Source organism: Thalassophryne amazonica, chromosome 11 (genome assembly GCF_902500255.1).
Source record: "Thalassophryne amazonica chromosome 11, fThaAma1.1, whole genome shotgun sequence".
NCBI lineage: Eukaryota > Metazoa > Chordata > Actinopteri > Batrachoidiformes > Batrachoididae > Thalassophryne > Thalassophryne amazonica.
This window is the reverse complement of record NC_047113.1, coordinates 69,257,669-69,282,456: the sequence shown is the minus strand read 5'-3', so window position 1 is coordinate 69,282,456 and position 24,788 is coordinate 69,257,669. Positions and strand designations below refer to the sequence as shown.

Below are 24,788 nucleotides of genomic sequence, written 5' to 3'. Positions count from 1 at the left end.
ACCCATGTCCAGCATGCACGTCAGGTCCTGCAGCGGTTGTTGGAGAACCGGCTGTTTGTGAAGGGCGAGAAGTGTGAGTTCCACCACACGTCTTTGTCCTTCTTGGGGTTCATTATCTCCTCCAACTCCGTCGCTCCTGATCCGGCCAAGGTTGCGGCGGTGAGAGACTGGCCCCAACCCACAAGCCGTAGGAAGTTGCAACAGTTCCTAGGCTTTGCTAATTTCTACAGGAGGTTCATCAAGGGCTACAGTCAGGTAGTTAGCCCCCTGACAGCCCTGACCTCACCAAAAGTCCCCTTCACCTGGTTGGATCGTTGCGAAGCCGCGTTCAAGGAGTTGAAACGGCGCTTCTCGTCTGCACCTGTTCTGGTGCAGCCCGATCCTAGTCGCCAGTTAGTGGTTGAAGTGGACGCCTCGGACTCAGGGATAGGAGCCGTGCTGTCCCAGAGCGGGAAGACCGATAAGGTCCTTCACCCATGTGCCTATTTTTCCCGCAGGTTGACCCCAGCCGAACGGAACTATGACGTCGGCAATCGAGAGCTCCTTGCGGTGAAAGAGGCTCTTGAGGAGTGGAGACATCTGTTGGAGGGAACGTCCGTGCCATTCACGGTTTTCACTGACCACCGGAACCTGGAGTATATCAGGACCGCCAAGCGGCTGAATCCCAGGCAAGCCCGCTGGTCACTGTTCTTCGGCCGTTTTGACTTCCGGATCACCTACCGTCCCGGGACCAAAAATCAAAGATCGGATGCTTTGTCCCGGGTACATGAAGATGAGGTCAAAACGGAGTCGTCGGATCCCCCGGATCCCATCATCCCGGAGTCCGCTATCGTGGCCGCCCTCACCTGGGACGTGGAGAAGACCGTCCGGGAGGCCCTGACACGAGACCCGGACCCCGGAACCGGACAGAAGAACAAACTCTACGTCCCACCAGAAGCCAGGGCTGCAGTTCTGGACTTCTGTCACGGTTCGAAGCTCTCCTGTCATCCTGGGGTGCGTAGAACCGTGGCAGTCGTCCGGCAGCGCTTCTGGTGGGCGTCCCTGGAGGCCGACGTCCGGGGTTACATCCAGGCCTGTACCACCTGCGCCAGGGGCAAGGCCGACCACCGCAAGACATCGGGATTGCTACAGCCGCTGCCCGTGCCTCATCGCCCCTGGTCTCACATCAGCCTGGATTTTGTCACGGGTCTCCCGCCGTCCCAGGGAAACACCGTCATCCTCACGATAGTGGACCGATTCTCCAAGGCGGCCCACTTCGTGGCCCTCCCGAAGCTACCAACGGCCCAGGAGACAGCGGACCTCCTAGTCCACCACGTCGTCCGTCTGCATGGGATACCATCAGACATCGTCTCCGATCGCGGTCCCCAGTTCTCCTCGCATGTTTGGAGGAGCTTTTGCCGGGAACTGGGGGCCACGGTCAGTCTCTCGTCCGGGTATCACCCCCAGACCAACGGACAAGCAGAACGGGCCAACCAGGAGATGGAGCAGACCCTATGCTGTGTGACAGCCGCGCACCCGACGGCCTGGAGTACCCACCTGGCCTGGATCGAGTACGCCCACAACAGCCAAGTGTCATCAGCCACCGGCCTCTCCCCTTTCGAGGTGTGCTTGGGGTATCAACCCCCGTTGTTTCCGGTGGTTGAGGGGGAGGTCGGTGTGCCCTCGGTCCAGGCACACCTACGGAAGTGCCGTCGGGTGTGGCGTACCGCCCGTTCTGCTTTGTTAAGGGCCCGGACGAGGGCGAAGAACCATGCAGACCGGCGGCGGGCCCCGGCTCCCACGTATCGTCCTGGGCAGGAAGTGTGGTTGTCCACCAAGGACATTCCCCTTCAAGTGGACTCCCCAAAACTGCAAGAACGATACATCGGCCCGTATAAGATACTCAAGGTCATCAATCCCGCCGCAGTGAGGCTCCAGCTTCCAGCCTCACTGCGGATTCATCCAGTATTCCACGTCTCCAGGATTAAACCCCATCACACCTCACCCCTCTGCACTCCGGGTCCGGCGCCACCTCCTGCCCGGATCATCGACGGAGAGCCGGCTTGGACCGTGCGCCGGCTCCTCGACGTCCGACGGATGGGCCGGGGTTTTCAGTATCTGGTGGACTGGGAGGGGTACGGCCCCGAAGAACGCTCCTGGGTGAAGAAGGGCTTCATCCTGGACCCGGCCCTCCTGGCCGACTTCGACCGTCACCACCCTGACAAACCCGGTCGTGCGCCAGGAGGCGCCCATTGAGGGGGGGGTCCTGTTGTGTGGGCCGCTGAAGAGGAGGTACTGCTGGCCCACCACCACTAGAGGGCGCCCTGCCTGGAGTGCAGGCTCCAGGCACCGGAGGGCGCTGCCGCCTTACGGGAGCAGCCAGGATGACAGCTGTCACCCATCACTGGAGACAGCTGATCCCAATCAATAAGGAGGTATATCAGCAGGACGGCATCTCCACCTCATTTGCCGAGATATCGCCTTACCAAAGAGGTAACGAACTCAGCCAGTTGTATTATTCTGAGAATTAATACTGTGTTGCTTGTGCTTAGGTCAGCTGAAGACCGTATTGGACGAAGTAGGATAAGTACTCACCTTCCTACATTTCTTGATTGTTGTTGACGAGAGGTGGAGGTGGACTCTCCACTCTCCGTGTTGCTGGGTGCAGCCGCATCCACACCTGACTGTTTCTGTTTCCTGCCAGCAGTACCGGATCCGACGAGCGGAGGCAGTGGCCACCTGGGAATTCGGGACTTGGCGGCTCCAGTATTCCCGGGGTTCGGTGGCAGAGGAAATCGGGTTGGTTCCGGTTCGACTTGGACAGACGTCTCCTTTCGTCGAGCCTGCCCACACGACACCGTTGTAATAAGACTCAATCTCCATATTGTAATCGGTTGTATTTGTTGTGCCTTTTTCACAACAGTAAAAACAGTGTTATTTGATTCCTCCATTGTCCATTCATTTGCGCCCCCTGTTGTGGGTCCGTGTTCCTACACTTTCACAACAATTATTATTAAATAAAACATATGTTCTGGTTAAAATGTCTTTTCTCCATTAAGAAAAGAACATAATGTTTCACAAATGTGTTAGGGGCATTCTGCTGAATTAGAGAAATCTTCGAAAAGTAACCAAAAACTTAGAGAGGTGCTTAATTAATCATTTCCAGCTATCGTTAGCCTTTCCAAGTGAGACAGGGGGCAGTCCTATTTCTGATTTCTTTTGTGATGAATACTAAGCAAGTGGCTAAAGGTTGCTATGTTAAACAGGTTTGGAATGATACATTGCATATCATGATAATCATAGTGTGGAGCCTGTGTTGAATCTTTTTATTTTATTGATTTTTTTATTTATTATTTTATTATTATTATTTATTATTATTTTTTTTTATTTATTATTATTTATTTATTTATTTTTATGAATAAGGTAATACCATTAAAAGCCATCTGCTCAATGGAAGAAGTATAAATAAGAGTAATAAAAATAAGTATAAATGATTTGTATATAACATGCAAATAGAAAGCAGGTTATGTTGAGAATTACAGTTTATATTTCAGAATAATTTGTTTCTTAAACCTTAAACTTTAACTGTTGATTACCTTTGTGCATAATTAGTCTAAACAGAGATGTGATAATGTATCGAACTGTGATATGTATCGTATTGTGATACACGTGTATCATTCAACCCTATTTCATTAAAAGTGTTGGGTATTTTCGCCTCCAAACATTCTTAAAACCTTTAACAAGACAAACAGAGTCAAGAACCACCAGTGAGACAGAAAGTCAAATTTAGCTCGCGAGGAGTGCAAGTCAGGCTGTACACCAAAGCTACACTAAAGTCTGGCCTACGCTCCTGCTCTTTTATTTAGGACTTCCCTACATACATGGGCGGTACAGCTCCTAAGGGGAGGAGTGATAGCGCGTGAGCTGTTGCCGCAGAACCGCTGATTGCACAATACATTCAGGACTTTCAGAACCTTTTTAATCTTGGGCTCGATTAAGATGTGTTTAAGACATCTAACGATTAATCACACTTCTTCTGACACAAGGACTAATGTATCATAATCACACTGTGGTTGGAACATTCAATTCTCTATTCTTTATCTCACTGCTCCGCTTATGGCTGCATTCTGCCTGGGTCATCTTCACATGTCCTGAAAAAGAGCTTAGCGTGCACACAGAGATACCACAACTTGCAGAAGCACGTCATGTCACATATCTTAAGTAACCTTCACCCATCACATCAGTACAGTACACTTTATCAGAGCAGAGAGAACTACATTCTGCCAGAGCAGAGAACACAAAACATGCATGATAAAATAAAACAGTGTATCTACAGAATAACTCCAACATTCCCCTCTGTTTATCATGCATTCCAACGGTATTACATCTTCACCTAAAAGTAAACAATTGTTACTAAGCAACCACTTCTTATTCAGATTTTCAGCTGCAATTTTCAGGCACCACAGACTTTAGGTGCGTCAACAAGTCCTTGGCTAAAATGGGAATGGCTTTTACTGGGAGGAGTAGGGACACTAAAGCACAGTAGCCTGACACATTCCTAGGCAATCTGTCAAAAATTCTATTATCTCCACACCACCACCACACAGTCACTTCGGCTGACTGGTATAAATGAACCGTTTATCTGTATTATTCGACTACACCACTTGTCTTATTACATTTTCAGCTAAAGCTTCATAGGCTAAGAGTGTGTTAACTCATCACGTCAACAGTTCAAGCTTGAACTGGAGTTGTGAGCTTTTCAATATCATCATAATTCTCAGTACAGTCATTATAGTTTTCTCCACTAAGGTCTGACTGTTTCAATGCTTGATATTTTGGCATAGTTTGTTGGAAGGCCAGATTACACTGTACAAATGTATTTGACACCATTTTGCCAACCATTGTTTTGATATAAGGGATCACACAACACATGCAAAGTCCAATCAGAATTAGGACTATAATAACTGGTGTCACCATTTTCAATAGTAACTGCCAACATGGTCCTGAAGTCAACCAGGACCAGGGATTCCACCGGTTCATGGCTAGGGTGTCTTTATGCTTTGCATCACGAAGTTTATTCAGCTCTTCCAATGCGTCCTGCATATCCACTGAATGAATGGAGTCTGGGATGAAAGTACAGCATGTTGTGTTCAGCAGAACACAAACTCCTCCCTGTGAACCAGTAAGCAAGTCTAAAACCATGCGATTTTGCATCACCATGGTACGTAAAGCATCTATTTCAGTGTTTTGAGCTGCTACTATTTTTTCAGTTACATTCATGAACAGACCCAATCGATAATTCAGAGTTTCAATCATTAATGAATTTTTTCCCACTCCTATCCAGGGGAACAATGAATGTGCTATTTTATCTCCTACAGACCACAATTTTTGGTCCTTTGGTACATCCGAGCCCCACATGTGATCATGTGGTAACACATCTGGGTATATCAATCTCCTCCGTCTGGTGCTGCCATTCTTCTCTGTGGAGGTCCTTGGCACTACCACATATGTATGGTCAGTCACCTGGGTAGGTGCACACACACCACCCCAATTTGGTGGGAGACTCATGTACAGTCTGGAACCACAAAGCCAATAGATGTCATCATACACCGGAGTACCATTTACAGGTGGTAGCAAAAACTTACTAACATAAGCACATGATTCATCCGTTCCCCATGGACAGGAGCCTGTATAATTACATCCCCGTCCAATGTGATGAAGATAAGTACCATCCACATATTATGTTTTGGTTAGGCTTAAATTATTTGATAAAACATACGTTTGGGTACACAGACGTTTCTTAATTTTACCTACAGTTTTATTCCCTGTCCCGTAAAAGCAAATTGGGAATGGCCGTTGTGATGACAATTTAATGTGATGATATTTTTGCGTTTCCCTTCAGTCTAGTCAATGGAGCAGCACTTGGGCACGCTTGTACGTCCTCTGTTGAAATCCCTATCATATAAGTGGTTGCACTGAGGCAAGTGGTGTTACATCTTATCAGATTTGCTGAGAACTGCTGCCCCCGAAATACAGTTTGATTATGCATCCGTATGATAAGACATTCTGTCACCCTAGCAGGGTACGGTTTAGCCGTCAGAGCTGGGTGTGTTGAGGATATAGGTATTTGCGAACAAACATAACAATTAGTAACGTAATTCCATAGCCAATAAATGAACATATCTGTACCACATATTAGTATGGTATATATGAGGGTGTCCATCTGTCTCATTCACATTATGAATAAACCTCTTCTGACGTTGCTTGCGTTGTTCTCTGGCTCGGTCCACAGTGAGCTGCAATTCTTGGGTCAACCACCAGGCCAGGAATCCGAGGAGCACGAAACACACTAAGATCACAACGCAACCGGCTGCCCTACCAACAGTCCGGCAGCGGCGGCGCTGAGCACGCTGCTCCGGGGTCTGCTGTAGTTCAGTCATGATTGCTAGGATACAGTGTTGTTAACCAACCTCACCTAATAGTGCAAGGATCTCCCTGCTTCACTGGCATTGAGACAATCTATTACTAATTAAATAGACTCCCTTTGTAGCCAGACTTCCCCTTACACTGTGGAGGCAGCCAACACACGCTGTATCTTACAGTGATGTATCCACGTTGATCTCTCCGCTATCTTTACTGCAGTTGGTGTTGTTAACAGCACTTGGTATGGACCTTCCCAACGAGGACTGGACCAGTTCTTCCTCTTAATCACTCTGACGAACACCCAGTCTCCTGGCTAGACTACTGGAAGGCCGTCCTGTGGAAGATCAAAATTATTCGGCAGTAAATGTGTTTAAGTTATCTCTTTCTGTGTTAATGTCTTTTTCATAAAATTTGCTAATGTTTGTTCCTCATCTGCTGTTTTAGTATCCATGTCAAAATTGGTAGACGATATGGTCGTCCATAAAGTATCTCAAATGGTGTTAACCCTGATGGTGTTGGTGTTATTCTCATATACAATTTTACTAGGTCCAAACATTCAATCCAGGTTCGTTTTGTCTCTTCTATACATTTCCTTAATCTTATTTTTATTGTGCCCTTTGTCCTTTCCACTAATCCTGCACTGTGTGGGTGGTAAGCACAATGATGTTTTAACTTAATTTTCATGTGTTCTGCTACTCTTTGTACAACTTCATTTACAAAATGTGTTCCATTATCACTGTACAATGTCTCTGGTATTCCATAATACTAGACTGTATTGATAAGGTCCACATCGATTTAGTTCAATAAAGTCCATATGGACAATTTGAAAAGGATACTGTGGTTTTGGGAATTGCCCTCTAAGGGGTCTTATACTTCCCTGTGGGTTGTGTTTCAATCAGGTAACACAGGCTTTACAAAATTTTTTTGAGTATAAATTAAATCCATAGGTAGTAAAGTATTGGTCTACCATATATACCATCCCCCCTGTCGACACACCCATGTGTCGCAATTGCAGCTGCTTTGAATAAGCTTTTGGGTAGGATGGGTTTGTTATGTATACAATAAAGTCCTTTGGGGTTTGGGGTTGCCCCATTTTTCAACCACAAATGTCGTTCCTGCGCTGGTGCCTGTTTTTGCATATCCAATAAAAGGTCAGAATCTATTAATGGTTCATTGTCTGTCTGGCAGGCGATAAGAATGTATCCAAACGTTTGGAATAATAGCCAACTGGTTTATTTTTATTACCATGTTGTTGTAGCAAGACTGCACACATGAATCCCCGTTTTGTGTCCACCATGAGAGTGAATGGCTTGGCATAATTGGGCAGAGATAATACTGTGGAACTCACAAGTTCTTGTTTAAGAGCTGTAAACTGTTCTTCAGCTTCTTTATTCCACTGTATTTTGTCAGTCATATCCATTGGTATAGAGTGTATTAAATCCTGCAATTTCTGCACCATCTCTGCATAACATGGAATCTAGGCTCTGCAATAATTACAGATACCTAGAAAAGTCATCATTTTCTTTTTCTGCTTCAGGTTTTAACGGATATTGTTTGATCCGTGGTCTCCAATCAGATCGTGGCTTAATTTCGACTGGCGGAATATTTTTCAACAGTCCTACATCTGTGGGTGCTTTCACCCAGAGATGAGGAGGCAGTTTGGCCAATAAAGTCTCATCTTCCTGTGTCAACAACACAGATGTTGTTAAATTTCAATCATCCAGATCTACTTCATGTATCACCGGTGTCGTTCAAGCACTTACAAACTTGTATTTCCGATACAAGCCTGTGGATGGACTGAAATCCCACACCGACATTGCATCTGCTTCATGCCAATCAGTTGCTTCCTCAGCTATCTTAACAATTCCTCCAAGGTCCTTCCAGGACTGAGTGTCTGCCCTTATCAGTGAAATATGCGGCACAGCCTCAGGTTTTCCTCTGTACCATTTGTCTGCACTTTGGGTCAGCACTACACTACACACAGAGGTGGTTTTTCTGTCTGTGTATAAGTGTGCTACTGTCTGTAATTCTGATGGAATTTTCAGAAATCCTGCTCCATACCTTTCATCCTTTCGTGGAGTGAATAGTATAGTTATGTGTAGATCTTTAGGTGACATCATTACTACATGTTCTCTGTTTTCACAGGTCATCAGACCTTCCTCCAATAATTGTTCAGTTTGTCTCAATTCCGACAGATCCAAAGAGCACTGCCAGGCCTGGGCCAAATTTGTATATACAGTAGCGGGCTGCCTTTTTTGTTTTCAGATTTCTTTCTTCGTGTATGGCGTGGTCTACATACTCTTGTAACCCAGCTGTTGGGAACGTTATCATGTGTTTGTCTACCCATGCTCGGATATCTGATCTGGAGTTGGCATGGAGTGCATTTTTCAATTGTTGTTCATACACGCTATCATTTTTCAGTGGTAGAAGACCACTGTGCACTTTAAAAACTTTTTCCATTTGATGTCGATAGTCTTCGAATGGTTCATCATCTTTCTGTTTTGTGCGATTTATTTCTGTGTAATTTGACTTCTGCTGGTATTTCTGCTTAATTCTCAGCAATAGTGCGGCCAATCGATCTTCCAATTCCTGACTATCATGGGCTAATGGAGTGTGGTCTGCCTCTGCAGGATCCCAATCTCCTTTTACATCAGCCCAATCCTTTGTCACAGTTGCCATTATGACTTGTTGAACTTCATCCCCTCTAAGATTGTAGGATTTAACCAAAGCGGTTACGTCAATAATGTACTGGGCTACATCTTCTCGTGGGGGAGTTACACCTTCCACAGTTCCATCTAGGTGATACGACTTTCTAATGTTTTCTATGTCTTGCATGAATCCCTCAATGTCAACATGAGGTGATGGTATCATGTCAACTGCTGCTTTGATATCATCAGCATTCCATGTTCGATATACGAGCATGGTTGATCGGTGCCCTGGAGTTCCTGCACGAGGATTTGGTACTTCTATCAAAGGATAGGTACCTTCCTGGTCACTGTGTTCCTCCATGGGAGGAGCTGTAGGCACTTTTGTTTGACTGCGTGTTTGTGGCTTTTCTTGTTTTTCACTTTTTACTTTAGGTCGCACCGCCATATCATACTGCGGTGGCGGCACATCATCATCCTCTGGTAGAGGAGGGTACAAATGCGTTGTTGCCGGCGGTCCAGCCGTCGGTGGTTTCTGAGGTTGTTCAGGTTCTCTGTGCTGAATTATCACATCTTCTTCTGCCTTACCTACAGCTTTCTTTTTCCTTGCTTTCTCTAATCGTCGCTTCTCTGCTCCCTTCCGTCTGTTCTCTGCTTCCTCCTCCCAAAATGCCACTAAATCTGCCCCTACTTTCTGCTTCTTTTTTTTATCACCTTTATGTTCCTTTTCCAACCTTTCCTTCAGTTTTTGAATACTAGTCAGGTTTAGTCGTCCGTCAAAGTCATGTTTATTTATCCAGGTCTCCAATTTCTTTGTTGCTTTTGGATTTTTTGCTTCCATAAATTTCCAGTCGTCAGTTGATAAATTTTCCTTATTTTTAGACGTCTTTCCCCCCATTTTTATTATTCCTTGTTATAATTTGGACTTCAGACGGGGGCACACCTAGGGTGTTCTAAATCTGAAGTTTTCACTTTCTTTGGACGTGACAATTAATTTGCCGTCGTGTGGTTGATTCCTTTCACCTCCCCGTAGGAAGCGGAATCACTTGCCTCTGCATCCACACACACGGTTGTCACTTACGTTGTCCAAAGTATTACACTTTCACACTTTTATTCTCAAAAACCGGTATTACTTCGTATTAAAACAGAGGAGTCCGTACCCTCCTTCGGAATTTAACTACGTGCGTCCCTCGCAACCGTAGAGGAGTCCGCCCTCCTTGCGGAGTTTAACTGCTTTACATTAACAGACGATTCCACGCCATCGCTTACGGAGTTTAACTGTTTATGTGATCACACTTTTATTCCCTACCGGTACGCGTATATAAACAGAGGAGTCCGCACCCTCCTTCGGAATTTAACTACGTGCGTTCCTCGCCATCGTAGAGGAGTCCGACCTCCTTACAGAGTTTAACTGTGTTTCATTAACAGACGATTCTGTATCATCGCTTGCGGAATTTAACTGTTTATGTGATCTGATCACCATTCACTCAGTACTGTTACAAAGAAATTCTACTCACTGACTCGACTTCCTGTCTGTCTTCTTCGGGAAAATCTCGTCAACCAGACGATGCCACCGGCGGTCGACAATTGCAGACACGATCAATCGATCTGACCTTGGCCAAGGATTTACGTCTGGACTTGGCGACCCCCGCCAGACACCTCCGGTATTGTTGAGATCCCGGACGTAGCCCCCAGTCAATGTTGGGTATTTTCGCCTCCAAACATTCTTAAAACCTTTAACAAGACAAACAGAGTCAAGAACCACCAGTGAGACAGAAAGTCAAATTTAGCTCGCGAGGAGTGCAAGTCAGGCTGTACACCAAAGCTACACTAAAGTCTGGCCTGCGCTCCTGCTCTTTTATTTAGGACTTCCCTACATACATGGGCGGTACAGCTCCTAAGGGGAGGAGTGATAGCGCGTGAGCTGTTGCCGCAGAACCGCTGATTGCACAATACATTCAGGACTTTCAGAACCTTTTTAATCTTGGGCTCGATTAAGATGTGTTTAAGACATCTAACGATTAATCACACTTCTTCTGACACAAGGACTAATGTATCATAATCACACTGTGGTTGGAACATTCAATTCTCTATTCTTTATCTCACTGCTCCGCTTATGGCTGCATTCTGCCTGGGTCATCTTCACATGTCCTGAAAAAGAGCTTAGCGTGCACACAGAGATACCACAACTTGCAGAAGCACGTCATGTCACATATCTTAAGTAACCTTCACCCATCACATCAGTACAGTACACTTTATCAGAGCAGAGAGAACTACATTCTGCCAGAGCAGAGAACACAAAACATGCATGATAAAATAAAACAGTGTATCTACAGAATAACTCCAACAAAAAGAACTCCCAACTACATTTCCAGATAGGGCTGGTAAAGGATAGTTACAGTGTAGGTTTCTTCTGACGTTCCGTGAATTTGCGGGAAATCACTTTTAAAGAAAAATGGAGAAGGTGTTTGGTGTATTATACATTAAACTGATCAAATATTCACAAATGAGCATTTACAGTGTGAGTCAGCATCTGTTTAGTGACAGAAAACAAAGTATTTATAGTATGTTGTATAGTATTTAGCGTGTGCTCCTTACAGTGGTGTTGGTGTTACCAGTGATACTTTTCCTCGAATGACTCCTGCATTGGTTCTTCATCAGCACATTGTATTTCTGTGTGCATGCCATACTTTAATTACTATGTTATGGATTGTCAACAACGCTGTTATAGTTGTTTTTCTCGCCCTCCAGGAGCATAGAAGGAATAGAGATTGGAAACATACAACGGCGAATGTTTGAACCCCTTAAGTACTTAACTCATATGTAAGTATGCCATTGTTACGCTTGTTTATTCATGATGTTAATCCACAAAGTCTTTCAGGTAGACTGTAGCCCTCTTTTTTTTTAAAAAAAGAGTCCCAAACTGTTCTTATCACTGCTTTCAGATTTCTTTACCATATGGGAAAGGATTAAGTTGAGCATTGCACAATCTGCCTTCTCAGTGGGTAAAGTGGCTTTAGATACACACCTTTAGAACCAAGAAAGTTTAGGAGCCATTTGTGGCTTGGTTTTTTTTTTTTTTTTTCTTTTTTTTTTTTTTGTTTGTTTGTTTTTTTTTTGCCACTTTATATTTTTGTTTTGTTTTGCTTTGGCACAGTAGGTGAGGGTGAAGAGGTGCACCAGGTGTATATTAAATAGCAGCCACAGGTGATGCAGGCTTTTAATTAGCTTGTGTGTGGGAGAGGCTACTGCTTTCACGTTTTTGTTATTTTAATTAGAAATGTTTAGTGCAATTATTAAAGTAAAATAAACGGAAACGTCACCCAATTTTAACAGAGATTTTTGGACTTAATTTGAAGCGCGTTTGAAAACGGATCTCTCCCCTCACCCAGCTGAGTGACTGAATGCCATAGTCACGACAGAAACAATACAACAAAGACACAATAAAGAATACGCTATTGTTTACTATTCTTTTCTAAAAGATACAAGAAAATGGCTTTGATTACTTTTTTCTGACAAATATATATATATATATATATATATATATATATATATATATATATATATATATTGTTTGTTTTTATGGAACATGGATCACGCAAACATTTTTTAGTACCTCCACCAGTCAACAGAGGATGTGACTACTCTTTTCTATATGCAGAATTGTTTGCCTTATGACATAACAAAGATCTGTCGTTTTGAAGAGGAAACTAAAAGTTCACTAGGAGAGTGACTGTGTCTGAGAGAATAATAAGAGACAACTACTATCTGAGAGCATAATAAGAGTCAACTACTATTATCTCTGTGACAATGTTATAAAATATGATTACAGTTAAACCAACCACATACACTATACAATTATAGACTTTTGATTTTGGTGTACCCGTGATTATGCGGACCTGGTCAGGATGGGGATCACCCCAGGTCCGCATAATCATGGGTACACCGAAATCAAAAGTCTATAACTGCTTTATTATATGGTAAACAAGAAAATTGGGAGTTTGTCAAACATACTAAAACTGAAAAATCAATCTCAAGTTTCAGCTCTTTATTACTGTCATACTGCACCAACTGACATTCCATCGATTGACTGGAGATGCCTGTTAAGTCCATGATGAAGAGTCATCAGGCTTGTTTTCTTATAAAGTTCGCCATTCGCATGTCGAGCTACTACGTAAAATTGACCGAGTACTCCGTCAAGCATCCGTCTGTCATAAGTTTCAAAGTTGGGCGCATGTCCCTTTTCAGTGACGTACTTGCGAAAAAGTTGGCTCCTGACTGTGTATTTCTGCGGGTGTTCTTCACATCTTTTTTGTGTAAAATTAGTTTTAAGTCAGCGTCGCTAACAGATGCAAACCTGTCTTCTGCCATCTTGTCAACAAAGTGACAGCCAAAGTAGGAGTTGTATCACATTATCTGATTGGTCGTTATTGATAGAAGACGTCGCTCGATTAGCTAGCTCTACGCTGCACGCGAGGTGTACTTGTTTCGCACGCGCGGCCTACTCAACTCCACCAGCGGTCAACTCTGCATGTGGTACAGCTCAGAAAGTGGCGAATGGGCCAATCAGAAGTTGGCAAAATCCCACACCATATAATAATTAATAAAATAGAGCATAAAGGAAGCAGTTTAAACTTAACACCAACTCAAATGTGCAGGAACTACCTTTGGCTGGCTTCACACCTGTGTTTTCAACAACAGAGACCTTTAACATGAGATGAAAATCCTCATCTACAAAGCCTTTGTCAAGCCACCCCTGCTCTATGGATCTGAGACCTGATTGACCTGCTGCCACCAGCTGAAGGCCCTTGAAAGATTCCACCAAAGTTGCTTGAGGATCTTCCGCATCCGGTGGGAAGCCCACCATACCAACATCAGTGTCTTGGCTGAAGGTCTAGGGCATAGAGTGCATCACCATCAAATCAAGAGTCAGCTCCGGTGGGTGGGTTATGTAGTTAGGATGTATGACAGCCGACTTCCCAACCAGATTTTCTGCTTCCAGCTAAGTGAATGACCCAGAGGAGGGTAGAAGAAACACTACAAGGGAATGGAAGGATTTGAAAAAAAGTAGATAAACAACATAGAGGGCAAGAAGAGAATGAGGAAGGAGAAAGAGCAAGATTCTGACTGGCAGAAGCTTCCTGCAGCAAAGACATGCAGTGTTGGTCACAAACAATGCGTGTCAAGACTTGGCCTGTTCAGTCATCTCTGCATCCACCATCCCATCCAGTAAATTGATCAAGAGACAATCTTTCTCACCACTGAGGGATTGCCATGACGACTGTCTAAATATAGTTCATTTATGAACCTGTAAATGTACCCTAACATCTGGCAATGAGAAGCTTGAGGCTGAAACGCATACTGTGACTGTTTTCTTCTTACTGAGTGTTAGATGAAATTGGTTTTGTGCATGCTGCTCGATTGCAATTGTTGTGCAGTTGCTGCTGCAGTGCTTCTGGAAAGTATTCACAGCACATCAGCTTTTCAACATTTTGCTATGTTACAGCCTTATTTAAAAAAAAATCTTTTTTTTTCCTTCAAAATTCTACTCACAACACCCCATAATGACATGAAAAAAGTTTTTTGCAAAAACATCTCCACAGCATGATGCTGCCACCACCATGCTTCACTGTAGGGATGGTGCCTGGTTTCCTCCAAACATGATGCCCGGTTCACGCCAGAGAGTTCAATCTTTGTCTCCTCAGACCAGAGAATTTTGTTTCTTGTGGTCTGAGAGTCCTTCAGGTGCCTTTTTGGCAAACTCCAGGCGGGCTGCCATGTGCCTTTTACTAAGGAGTCAATTCCATCTTGCCACTCTACCATGCAGGCCTGATTGGTGGATTGCTGCAAAGATGGTTTTTCTTCTGGAAGGTTCTCTCCACAGAGGAATGCTGGAGCTCTGACAAAGTGACCATCAGAATCTTGGTCACCTCCCTGAATAAGGCCCTTCTCCCCACTTGTTTGGTTTAGATGGGTGGCCAGCTCTAGGAAGAGTCCTGGTGGATCCGAGCATCTTCCATTTATGGATGATGTGCTCTGCTCCGATGTGCTCACTGGGACCTTCAAGACAGCAGAAATGTTTCTATACCCTTCCCCAGATTTGTGCATTGAGACAGTCCTGTCTCGGCGGCCCACAGACAATTCCTTTGACGTCATGCTTGGTTTGTGCTCTGACATGCACTGTCAACTGTGGGGCCTTATATGCAGACAGATGAGTGTCTACATATAATCAACTGAACTTACCCCACGTGGACTTCAATTAAGCTGTAGAAACATCTCAAGGATGATCACTGGAAACAGGATGCACTTGAGGTCAATTTTGAGCTTCATGGCAAAGGCTGTGAATACTTTCCAGATGCACTGCACATTTGTGTGGCTACAAGAAGGAAGTATTTTGAAGATATACGAGGTATCTTATAAAACTAACCGGCAGTTTTATAAAAAAAAAAAAAAATTATATGGATTTGAATGACATGCAATTACACCAATCATGCTTGACGCCATTTCCCTGTGGGCAGGCTTTGAGTGAGCACTGGTCCAGCCCTCTTTGCTGAATTCCTTTGTTTGAGACGCTGCTCGAGATGGCGCGCGTTGCTTTATCAAACTTTTTTCAGGACCTGTGAGGGATATCCAAGTGGACACTATTCGAGAAATTCAGCTGGTTTTCGGTGAAAAGTTTAACGGCTGATGAGAGATTATGGGGTGTTTTTGTCGCTTTAAGGACTTCCCACGGAGCGGGACATTGCGCAGCCCTTCAGGCGATGTCGTCTGGCGAATGACATAACCGACTGGCGTGAAAAAACTCTCGCATGCCCACGAGGGTTCAAGCATGTCTGATGTAATCACACGTGATTCAAATTCATATGGTTTTTGAAAAAAAATAATAAAGTCAGATACTTTTCTAATAGACCTCGTATAAAACATTTACCTACAGTGTGTATATCTGGAATTTTGTATCATGTCATGATGATAAATCATTTTTTACTTATAACCTGAAAACAAGTGTGGAACTTCTGATTGATACAAGATGCCAATTTTCAAATCTCTAGAAGTTGAACTTGGTTTGAATTCCATTTGCTGTACTTTGAATGAAATAGTTTGATCTTTCATTTATTCTGGAAGAACTAGGTAGCTGAAAGACTGATGACCTGCTCCGATCCCATTAATAACCCCTCTCCAACATGGATTTGCAAAAGAAAAAGGACTGACTGAGCTATGCTAACCTTATGCTTTGGTCTGTACTCACAGTTACTTCAAAAAGTTCCAGTACTGTGGCTATGCTCCTCATGTGCGTAGCTGCAAGCCCAATACTGATGGCATCTCGTCTTTTGAGGACTTGCTGGCCAACATTGTTCTGAGGGTCTTTGTCTGGGTAGTGTCTGCCACCACCTGCTTTGGCAACATCTTTGTCATCTGCATGCGATCGTACATCCGCTCAGAGAACAAGCTTCATGCCATGTGCATCATCTCCCTCTGCTGTAAGTCTTAGTGCAGATGTAAGGGAGGGGAAACCTCAATAATTTCTATTAACCCAATTTTGCATGTTTGCAATAAAATTTGCACAGAGCAGATATTTCAGTGGGTAAAGAGTTGGACTGCCTCCCAAAAGAATGTCATTCAGTTACCATTGATGCTACCTATTTGTGTCCTTTCTTCAACATTATCCCTTGATAGTGCATTAAAGAGGAGGTAGATCTGTGTGATAGAAGTTGCACTACTAATATAGAAAGTGGTGTTTGATTTCAGGTGTGGGCTGGATGTCCAAATTGTCTCAGTCCACCCAGCTGTTTGATCACGATATGTCCTTCAATGCGCATATTAAGCAAATATGTAGGACTGCTTTTTTTGTTTTACATTTGCTCAATATCTATAAAATTAGAAAGGTCTTGTCTCAGAGTGATGCTGAAAAAATAATTCATGCATTTATTTCCTCTAGGCTGGACTATTGTAATTCATTATTATCAGGTTGTCCTAAAAGTTCCCTGAAAAGCCTTCAGTTAATTCAAAATGCTGCAGCTAGAGTACTGACGGGGACTAGAAGGAGAGAGCATATTTCACCCATATTGGCCTCTCTTCATTGGCTTCCTGTTAATTCTAGAATAGAATTTAAAATTCTTCTTCTTACTTATAAGGTTTTGAATAATCAGGTCCCATCTTATCTTAGGGACCTCTTAGTACCATATCACCCCAATAGAGTGCTTCGCTATCAGACTGCAGGCTTACTTGTAGTTCCTAGGGTTTTTAAGAGTAGAATGGGAGACAGAACCTTCAGCTTTCAGGCTCCTCTCCTGTGGAACCAGCTCCCAGTTTGGATCAGGGAGACAGACACCCTCTCTACTTTTAAGATTAGTCTTAAAACTTTCCTTTTTGCTAAAGCTTATAGTTAGGGCTGGATCGGGTGACCCTGAACCATCCCTTAGTTATGCTGCTATAGACTTAGACTGCTGAGGGGTTCCCATTATGCACTGAGTGTTTCTTTCTCTTTTTGCTCTGTATGCACCACTCTGCATTTAATCATTAGTGATTGATCTCTGCTGTCTTCCACAGCATGTCTTTTCCTGATTCTCTCCCCTCAGCCCCAACCAGTCCCAGCAGAAGACTGTCCCTCCCTGAGCCTGGTTCTGCTGGAGTTTTCTTCCTGTTAAAAGGGAGTTTTTCCTTCCCACTGTCGCCAAGTGCTTGCTCACAGGGGGTCGTTTTGACCGTTGGGTTTTTCTGTGATTATTGTATGGCTTTTGCCTTGCAATATAAAGCACCTTGGGGCAACTGTTGTTGTGATTTGGCGCTATATAAATAAATAAATTGAATTCATTGATAACTGGGTACTTCACTGTAGAAGTAATGTTCTTCTTCTCAAGGAGTCGTATTTCAGACTCTCATCTGCCTCATGCTGCTGTATCTGGGATTGAGCACCAGCCACATAGGTTTCAAGGCCTATATAGGATTTTCAATTTATTTTCATTTACATAGTGCCAAATCACAAAAACGTTGCCTCAAGGTGCTTCACAAAAGCAAGGTCGAACCTTACCAACCCCTAGAGCAAGCACACAGGTGACAGTGGTAAGGAAAAACTCCCTCTGAGGAAGAAACCTCAAACAGACCAGACTCAAAGGGGTGACCCTCTGCTTGGGCCATGCTACAGACACAAATTACAAAAAATTCACAAAACAATATGGAGAAAATGTTGCCAGTGTGTTGTGAAAGTGTAGTGACACGGACCCACAACAGGGGGCGCAAATGAACGGACAATAGAAGGAGTCAAATTTGAACACTTTACTGTTGTGAATGCCACAACCATACACAGCAGATTATAGAATGATACAAAGTCAATGGATAAAGGTGTCGTGTGGGCAGGCTCGACGATAGGAGACGTCCGTCTAAAGATGAACCGGAACCACACAATTTCCTCCGCCACCGAACCCGAAGGATACTGGAGCCACCAGGTCCCGAATCCCCCAGGTGGCCACCGTCTCCGCGTGTCGGATCTGGTACCGCTGGCGAAGAGCAAAGACAGTCAAGTGTGGGTGTGTGTACACCCAGTAACAACAACGGTGGGAATTCCACCTCCACCTCAAATCCGTGCAGCTCCTGTTTCAGCACTTATCTGGAAAGAGTGAGAGGCGAAGACGTCGGCACTCTCACAAACCACCAATCAGCGGACAAGGCTCCACAGGAAAGCGGCTGCAAAAAGAGGTCAGACTAAGATACAGTTTAGTTTATGGCTGAGAATATTACCTCCTTAGAAGAACGATATCTCAGCGACGTGGTGGAGGTGTCATCCTGCTTTTATCTGGGGTGAAGTGCAGATGATCGGTGACAGCTGTCATAGTTGATGAGTGACAGCTGTCACCTCGGCTGTTCCTGTGAGGCAGCAGCGCCCTCTCGTGCCTGAAGCCCGCACTTCAGGCAGGGCGCCCTCTGGTGGTGGGCCAGCAGTACCTCCTCTTCTGGCGGCCCACACAACAGGACCCCCCCCCTCAACGGGCGCCTCCTGGCACCCGACCAGGCTTGTCCGGGTGGCGACGGTAAAAATTGGCCAGGAGGGCCGGGTCCAGGATGAAGCTCCTCTTCACCAAGGAGCGTTCTTCAGGTCCATACCCCTCCCAGTCCACCAAATATTGGAAACCCCGGCCCATTCGACGGACGTCCAGGAGCCGGCGCACTGTCCAAGCTGGCTCCCCGTCGATGATACGGGCAGGAGGCGGCGCCGGACCGGGTGCACAGAGGGGTGAGGTAAGACGTGGTTTCAACCTTGAAACGTGGAATGCTGAATGAATCCGCAGTGAGTCCGGGAGTTGGAGCCTCACTGCGGCGGGACTGAGGACCTTGAGGATCTTGAAGGGCCCGATGTACCGGTCCTTCAGTTTGGGGAAATCCACCTGGAGGGGAATGTCCCTTATGGATAGCCACACCTCCTGCCCGGACCGATATGCGGGGGCCGGGGACCGTCGACGGTCTGCATGGGTCTTTGCTCTCGTCCGGGCCCTCAACAAGGCCGAACGGGCGGTGCACCACACCTGACGGCATCTCCGCAGGTGGGCCTGGACCGAGGGTACACCGACCTCACCCTCCACCACAGGAAACAAAGGGGGCTGGTACCCCAGACACACCTCGAACGGGGAGAGGCCGGTAGCAGAGGACACTTGGCTGTTATGCGCATACTCGATCCAGGCCAGGTGTTCACTCCAAGCCGTCGGGTGTGCAGATGTGGTACATGGCAGGGCCTGCTCCAGCTCTTGGTTAGCCCGTTCAGCCTGTCCGTTGGTCTGAGGGTGATACCCAGACGAGAGGCTCACAGTGGCCCCCAGCTCCCGGCAGAAACTTCTCCAAACCTGCGAGGAAAACTGGGGACCACGATCTGAGACAATGTCTGTTGGTATCCCATGCAGACGTACGACATGGTGGACCAAGAGATCCACTGTCTCCTGGGCCGACGGGAGCTTCGGGAGGGCCACGAAGTGGGCCGCCTTGGAGAACCGGTCCACTATCGTGAGGATGGTGGTGTGCCCCCGGGACGGCGGGAGGCCCGTGACGAAATCTAGACCAATGTGGGACCAGGGCCGATGAGGCACAGGAAGCGGCTGAAGGAGTCCCTGTGCCTTTTGGTGGTCCGCCTTGCCCCTGGCGCAGGTGGTGCAGGCCTGGATGTAAGCCCGGACGCCCACCAGAAGCTGCTGGACCACTGCCACGGTCCTCGCACCCCTGGGTGGCAGGAGAGCTTGCACCCGTGACAGAAGTCCAGGACGGCAGCCCTGGCTTCTGGTGGGACGTATAGTCTGTTCTTTGGCCCTGTTCCGGGATCCGGGCTCCCTGCCAGGGCCTCCCGGACGGTCTTCTCCACGTCCCAGGTAAGGGTGGCCACGATAGTGGACTCCGGTACGATGGGTTCCGGTGGATCCGACAGCTCGGTTTTGACTTCATGTTCATGCACCCGGGACAAGGCATCTGACCTCTGGTTCTTGGTCCCGGGGCGGTAGGTGATTCGGAAGTCAAAACGGCCGAAGAACAGTGACCAGCGGGCTTGCCTGGGGTTCAGCCGCCTGGCGGTCCTGATATACTCCAGGTTCCGGTGGTCAGTGAAAACCGTGAATGGCACGGACGCTCCCTCCAACAGGTGTCTCCACTCCTCAAGAGCCTCTTTCACCGCTAGGAGTTCTCGATTGCCCACGTCATAGTTCCGTTCTGCTGGGGTCAACCTGCGGGAGAAATAGGCACACGGGTGAAGAACCTTATCGGTCTCTCCGCTCTGGGATAGCACGGCTCCTATCCCTGAGTCAGAGGTGTCCACTTCAACCACAAACTGGCGACTGGGATCGGGCTGCACCAAGACGGGTGCAGTCGAGAAGCGCTGTTTCAACTCCCTGAACGCAGCTTCGCACCAATCCGACCAGGTGAAGGGGACTTTTGGAGAGGTCAGGGCTGTCAGGGGGCTAACTACCTGACTATACCCCTTAATGAACCTCGTGTAAAAATTGGCGAAGCCGAGGAACTGTTGCAGCTTCCTACAGCTCGTAGGTTGGGGCCAGTCTCTCACCGCCGCGACCTTGGCCGGATCCGGGGCGACGGAGTTGGAGGAGATGATAAACCCCAGGAAGGACAAAGAGGAGCGATGAAACTCACACTTCTCGCCCTTCACAAACAGCCGGTTCTCCAACAACCGCTGCAGGACCTGACGTACATGCCGGATATGGGTCTCAGGATCCGGAGAAAAGATGAGTATATCGTCCAGATATACGAAGACGAATCGGTGCAGGAAGTCCCGCAAGACGTTGTTAACCAAGGCTTGGAACGTCGCGGGGGCGTTGGTGAGGCCAAACGGCATGACCAGGTACTCAAAGTGACCTAACGGGGTGTTAAATGCCGTCTTCCATTCGTCTCCCTTCCGGATCCGAACCAGGTGATACGCATTCCTAAGATCCAGCTTAGTAAAGATTTTGGTTCCATGCAGGGGGGTGAACACGGAATCTAACAACGGCAACGGGTATCGGTTGCGAACCGTGATTTCATTCAGCCCCCTGTAATCAATGCATGGACGGAGTCCGCCATCTTTCTTGCCCACAAAAAAGAAACCTGCACCCATCGGGGAGGTGGAGTTCTGGATCAGCCCGGCAGCTAATGAGTCCCGGATGTAGGTCTCCATTGATTCGCACTCAGGTCGTGAGAGGTTGTACAGCCTGCTGGACGGGAACTCAACACCTGGAATCAGATCAATGGAACAATCGTACGGACGGTGCGGGGGAAGGGCGAGTGCCAGATCCTTGCTGAAGACATCAGCAAGATCGTGGTACTCAACCGGCACCGCTGTCAGATTGGGAGGGACTTTGACCTCCTCCTTAGCATGTAAACCGGGAGGAACCGAGGATCCTAAACACGCCCGATGGCAGGTTTCGCTCCACTGAACCACCACCCCAGACGGCCAATCAATCCGGGAATTGTGTTTCAACATCCACGGGAAGCCCAAAATCACGCAGGAGGTAGAAGGAGTCACAAAAAACTCGATCTCCTCCCGATGATTCCCAGACACCACCAGAGTTACAGGTTGTGTCTTGTGCATGATTAAAGGGAGAAGGGTGCCATCTAGTGCCCGCACCTGCAATGGCGAAGGAAGCGCCACCAGAGGGAGCCCTACCTCCCTTGCCCATCTGCTGTCTAGCAGATTCCCTTCGGACCCCGTGTCCACAGTCCTGGGGCTTGAAGGGTTAAATCTCCACTCAGGATTGTAACTGGGAGTCGTGTAGCAATATGTGTGTGTCCCACGTGAATGTTATGACCCCCCCTTAGCCCAGTCTCTAAGGGCGGGTGTTGTCGTTTTGGCCGTTTGGGGCAGTTTTTCTGTATGTGCTCTTTTGAGCTGCAGAGAAAACACTCCCTGCGGACCAGCCTCCTCATTCTGTCAGCTGTTCTCATTTTGGCCCTGTGCGTTTCCCTAGCAACGTCAGCAGGGGGAGCTATTGCCCCACGGAGCGCTGCGGCTGTGGAGCATGGGGAGGGCGGAACCTTTTTGAACCCGGAAGGGAGAGGGATGGCGCGTGCCCAGCCACGTCCTTCGCCTCGCTCCCGACGGTGTTCCTACAACCGATTGTCTAACCGTATAACAAGATTGATAAGCCCATCTAAATCCCGCGGTTCTTCCTTAGCTACCAGGTGCTCCTTCAGGACCGACGACAGTCCGTTTATGAAGGCGGCGCGGAGCGCAACGTTATTCCAGCCAGATCTCGCAGCCGCGATGCGGAAGTCGACTGCATATTCGGCTGTGCGCCGGCGCCCCTGTCGCATTGACAGCAGCACTGTTGAAGCGGTCTCTCCTCTGTTAGGGTGATCAAACATTGTTCTGAACTCCCTCACAAACCCAGTATAAGAGGTAAGGAGCCATGAGTTTTGCTCCCAAAGCGCTGTAGCCCAAGCGCGTGCCTCACCACGAAGCAAGTTAATAACATAAGCCACCTTGCTGGCGTCAGACGCGTACATGACGGGACGTTGTGCAAAGACGAGTGAACACTGCATAAGAAAGTCCGCGCACATCTCCACACAACCTCCGTACGGCTCTGGGGGGCTTATGTATGCTTCAGGGGATGGTGGGAGGGGTTGTTGAACAACCACTGGAACATTCATATCTTGCACAGGGTCGGCAGGAGGAGGAGCCGCAGCAGCGCCCTGAGCGCTCGCTGCCACCTGTGCGGAGAGAGCCTCCACCCTGCGGTTCAGGAGGATGTTTTGCTCAGTCATCTGATCCAACCGAGCCGTAAAGACGGTGAGGATGTGCTGCAACTCACCAATCACGCCTCCTGCAGACGCCTGTGCACCCTGCTCTCCCATTGGCCGTTCAATCGCTGGGTGACGCCCCTCGGAGTCCATGACGCTGGCCGAGATATCCTGTTGTGAAAGTGTAGTGACACGGACCCACAACAGGGGGCGCAAATGAACGGACAATAGAAGGAGTCAAATTTGAACACTTTACTGTTGTGAATGCGACAACCATACACAGCAGATTATAGAATGATACAAAGTCAATGGATAAAGGTGTCGTGTGGGCAGGCTCGACGATAGGAGACGTCTGTCTAAAGAAGAACCGGAACCACACGATTTCCTCCGCCACCGAACCCGAAGGGTACTGGAGCCGCCAGGTCCCGAATCTCCCAGGTGGCCACCGTCTCCGCGTGTCGGATCTGGTACCGCTGGCGAAGAGCAAAGACAGTCAAGTGTGGGTGTGTGTACACCCAGTAACAACAACGGTGGGAATTCCACCTCCACCTCAAATCACACACTCGTGCAGCTCCTGTTTCAGCACTTATCTGGAAAGAGTGAGAGGCGAAGACGTCGGCACTCTCACAAACCACCAATCAGCGGACAAGGCTCCACAGGAAAGCGGCTGCAAAAAGAGGTCAGACTAAGATACAGTTTAGTTTATGGCTGAGAATATTACCTCCTTAGAAGAACGATATCTCGGCGACGTGATGGAGGTGTCATCCTGCTTTTATCTGGGGTGAAGTGCAGATGATCGGTGACAGCTGTCATAGTTGATGAGTGACAGCTGTCACCTCGGCTGTTCCTGTGAGGCAGCAGCGCCCTCTCGTGCCTGAAGCCCGCACTTCAGGCAGGGCGCCCTCTGGTGGTGGGCCAGCAGTACCTCCTCTTCTGGCGGCCCACACAACACAGTGCACAGGACAGGAGGGTTTCCAAAGCAGACACCACACCCATCTCTGGATGGAGCTGCACCTCAAACAGAGAGGAAAAAAAAACAGAATCAGGCATCAGAAAGATAACAAATACAGTATAATTGGTCAGCATTAAGCAACAAGAAGAACAAAATAAATACTAAGGTGATCGCCGGCCAGTAGCTCTAAGCTTCACTAAAAGACACAGAATTTAATCCTAATCCTAATAAAATGAATTAAAAGAGTAAAAGGCATAGTAACACACTATGCCAGTATGCTAGCCATACTAAAGGGAAAATATGTGCGTCTTAAGTCTGGACTTAAAGTCTCTACAGAATCTAACTCTTTTATTGATGCAGGGAGATCATTCCACAGAACAGGGGCGTGATAAGAGAAAGCTCTGTGACCCGTAGACTTTTTATTCACCCTAGGGACATAAAGTAGTCCTGCACCCTGAGAATGCAAAATTCGGGCTGGTACATAAGGTTTAATTAGGTCAGCTAGGTAGGGGGATGCCAGTCCGTGAACAATTTTATAGATAAGTAGCAGAACCTTAAAATCTGATCTCACTGGGACAGGAAGCCAC

General features: G+C 47.0%; 1 protein-coding gene across 1 annotated transcript in view; it reads left to right on the top strand.

Moving 5' to 3' along the window:
* rxfp1 (relaxin family peptide receptor 1) overlaps nucleotides 1-24,788 on the top strand; it is a 109,874-nt gene that overhangs the window by 71,898 nt on the left and 13,188 nt on the right. The window contains exons 14-15 of the mRNA XM_034182097.1: nucleotides 11,799-11,870; nucleotides 16,296-16,525. Of these exons, the coding sequence (XP_034037988.1) occupies nucleotides 11,799-11,870; nucleotides 16,296-16,525 (302 nt within the window). The remainder of the gene's footprint in view (nucleotides 1-11,798; nucleotides 11,871-16,295; nucleotides 16,526-24,788) is intronic.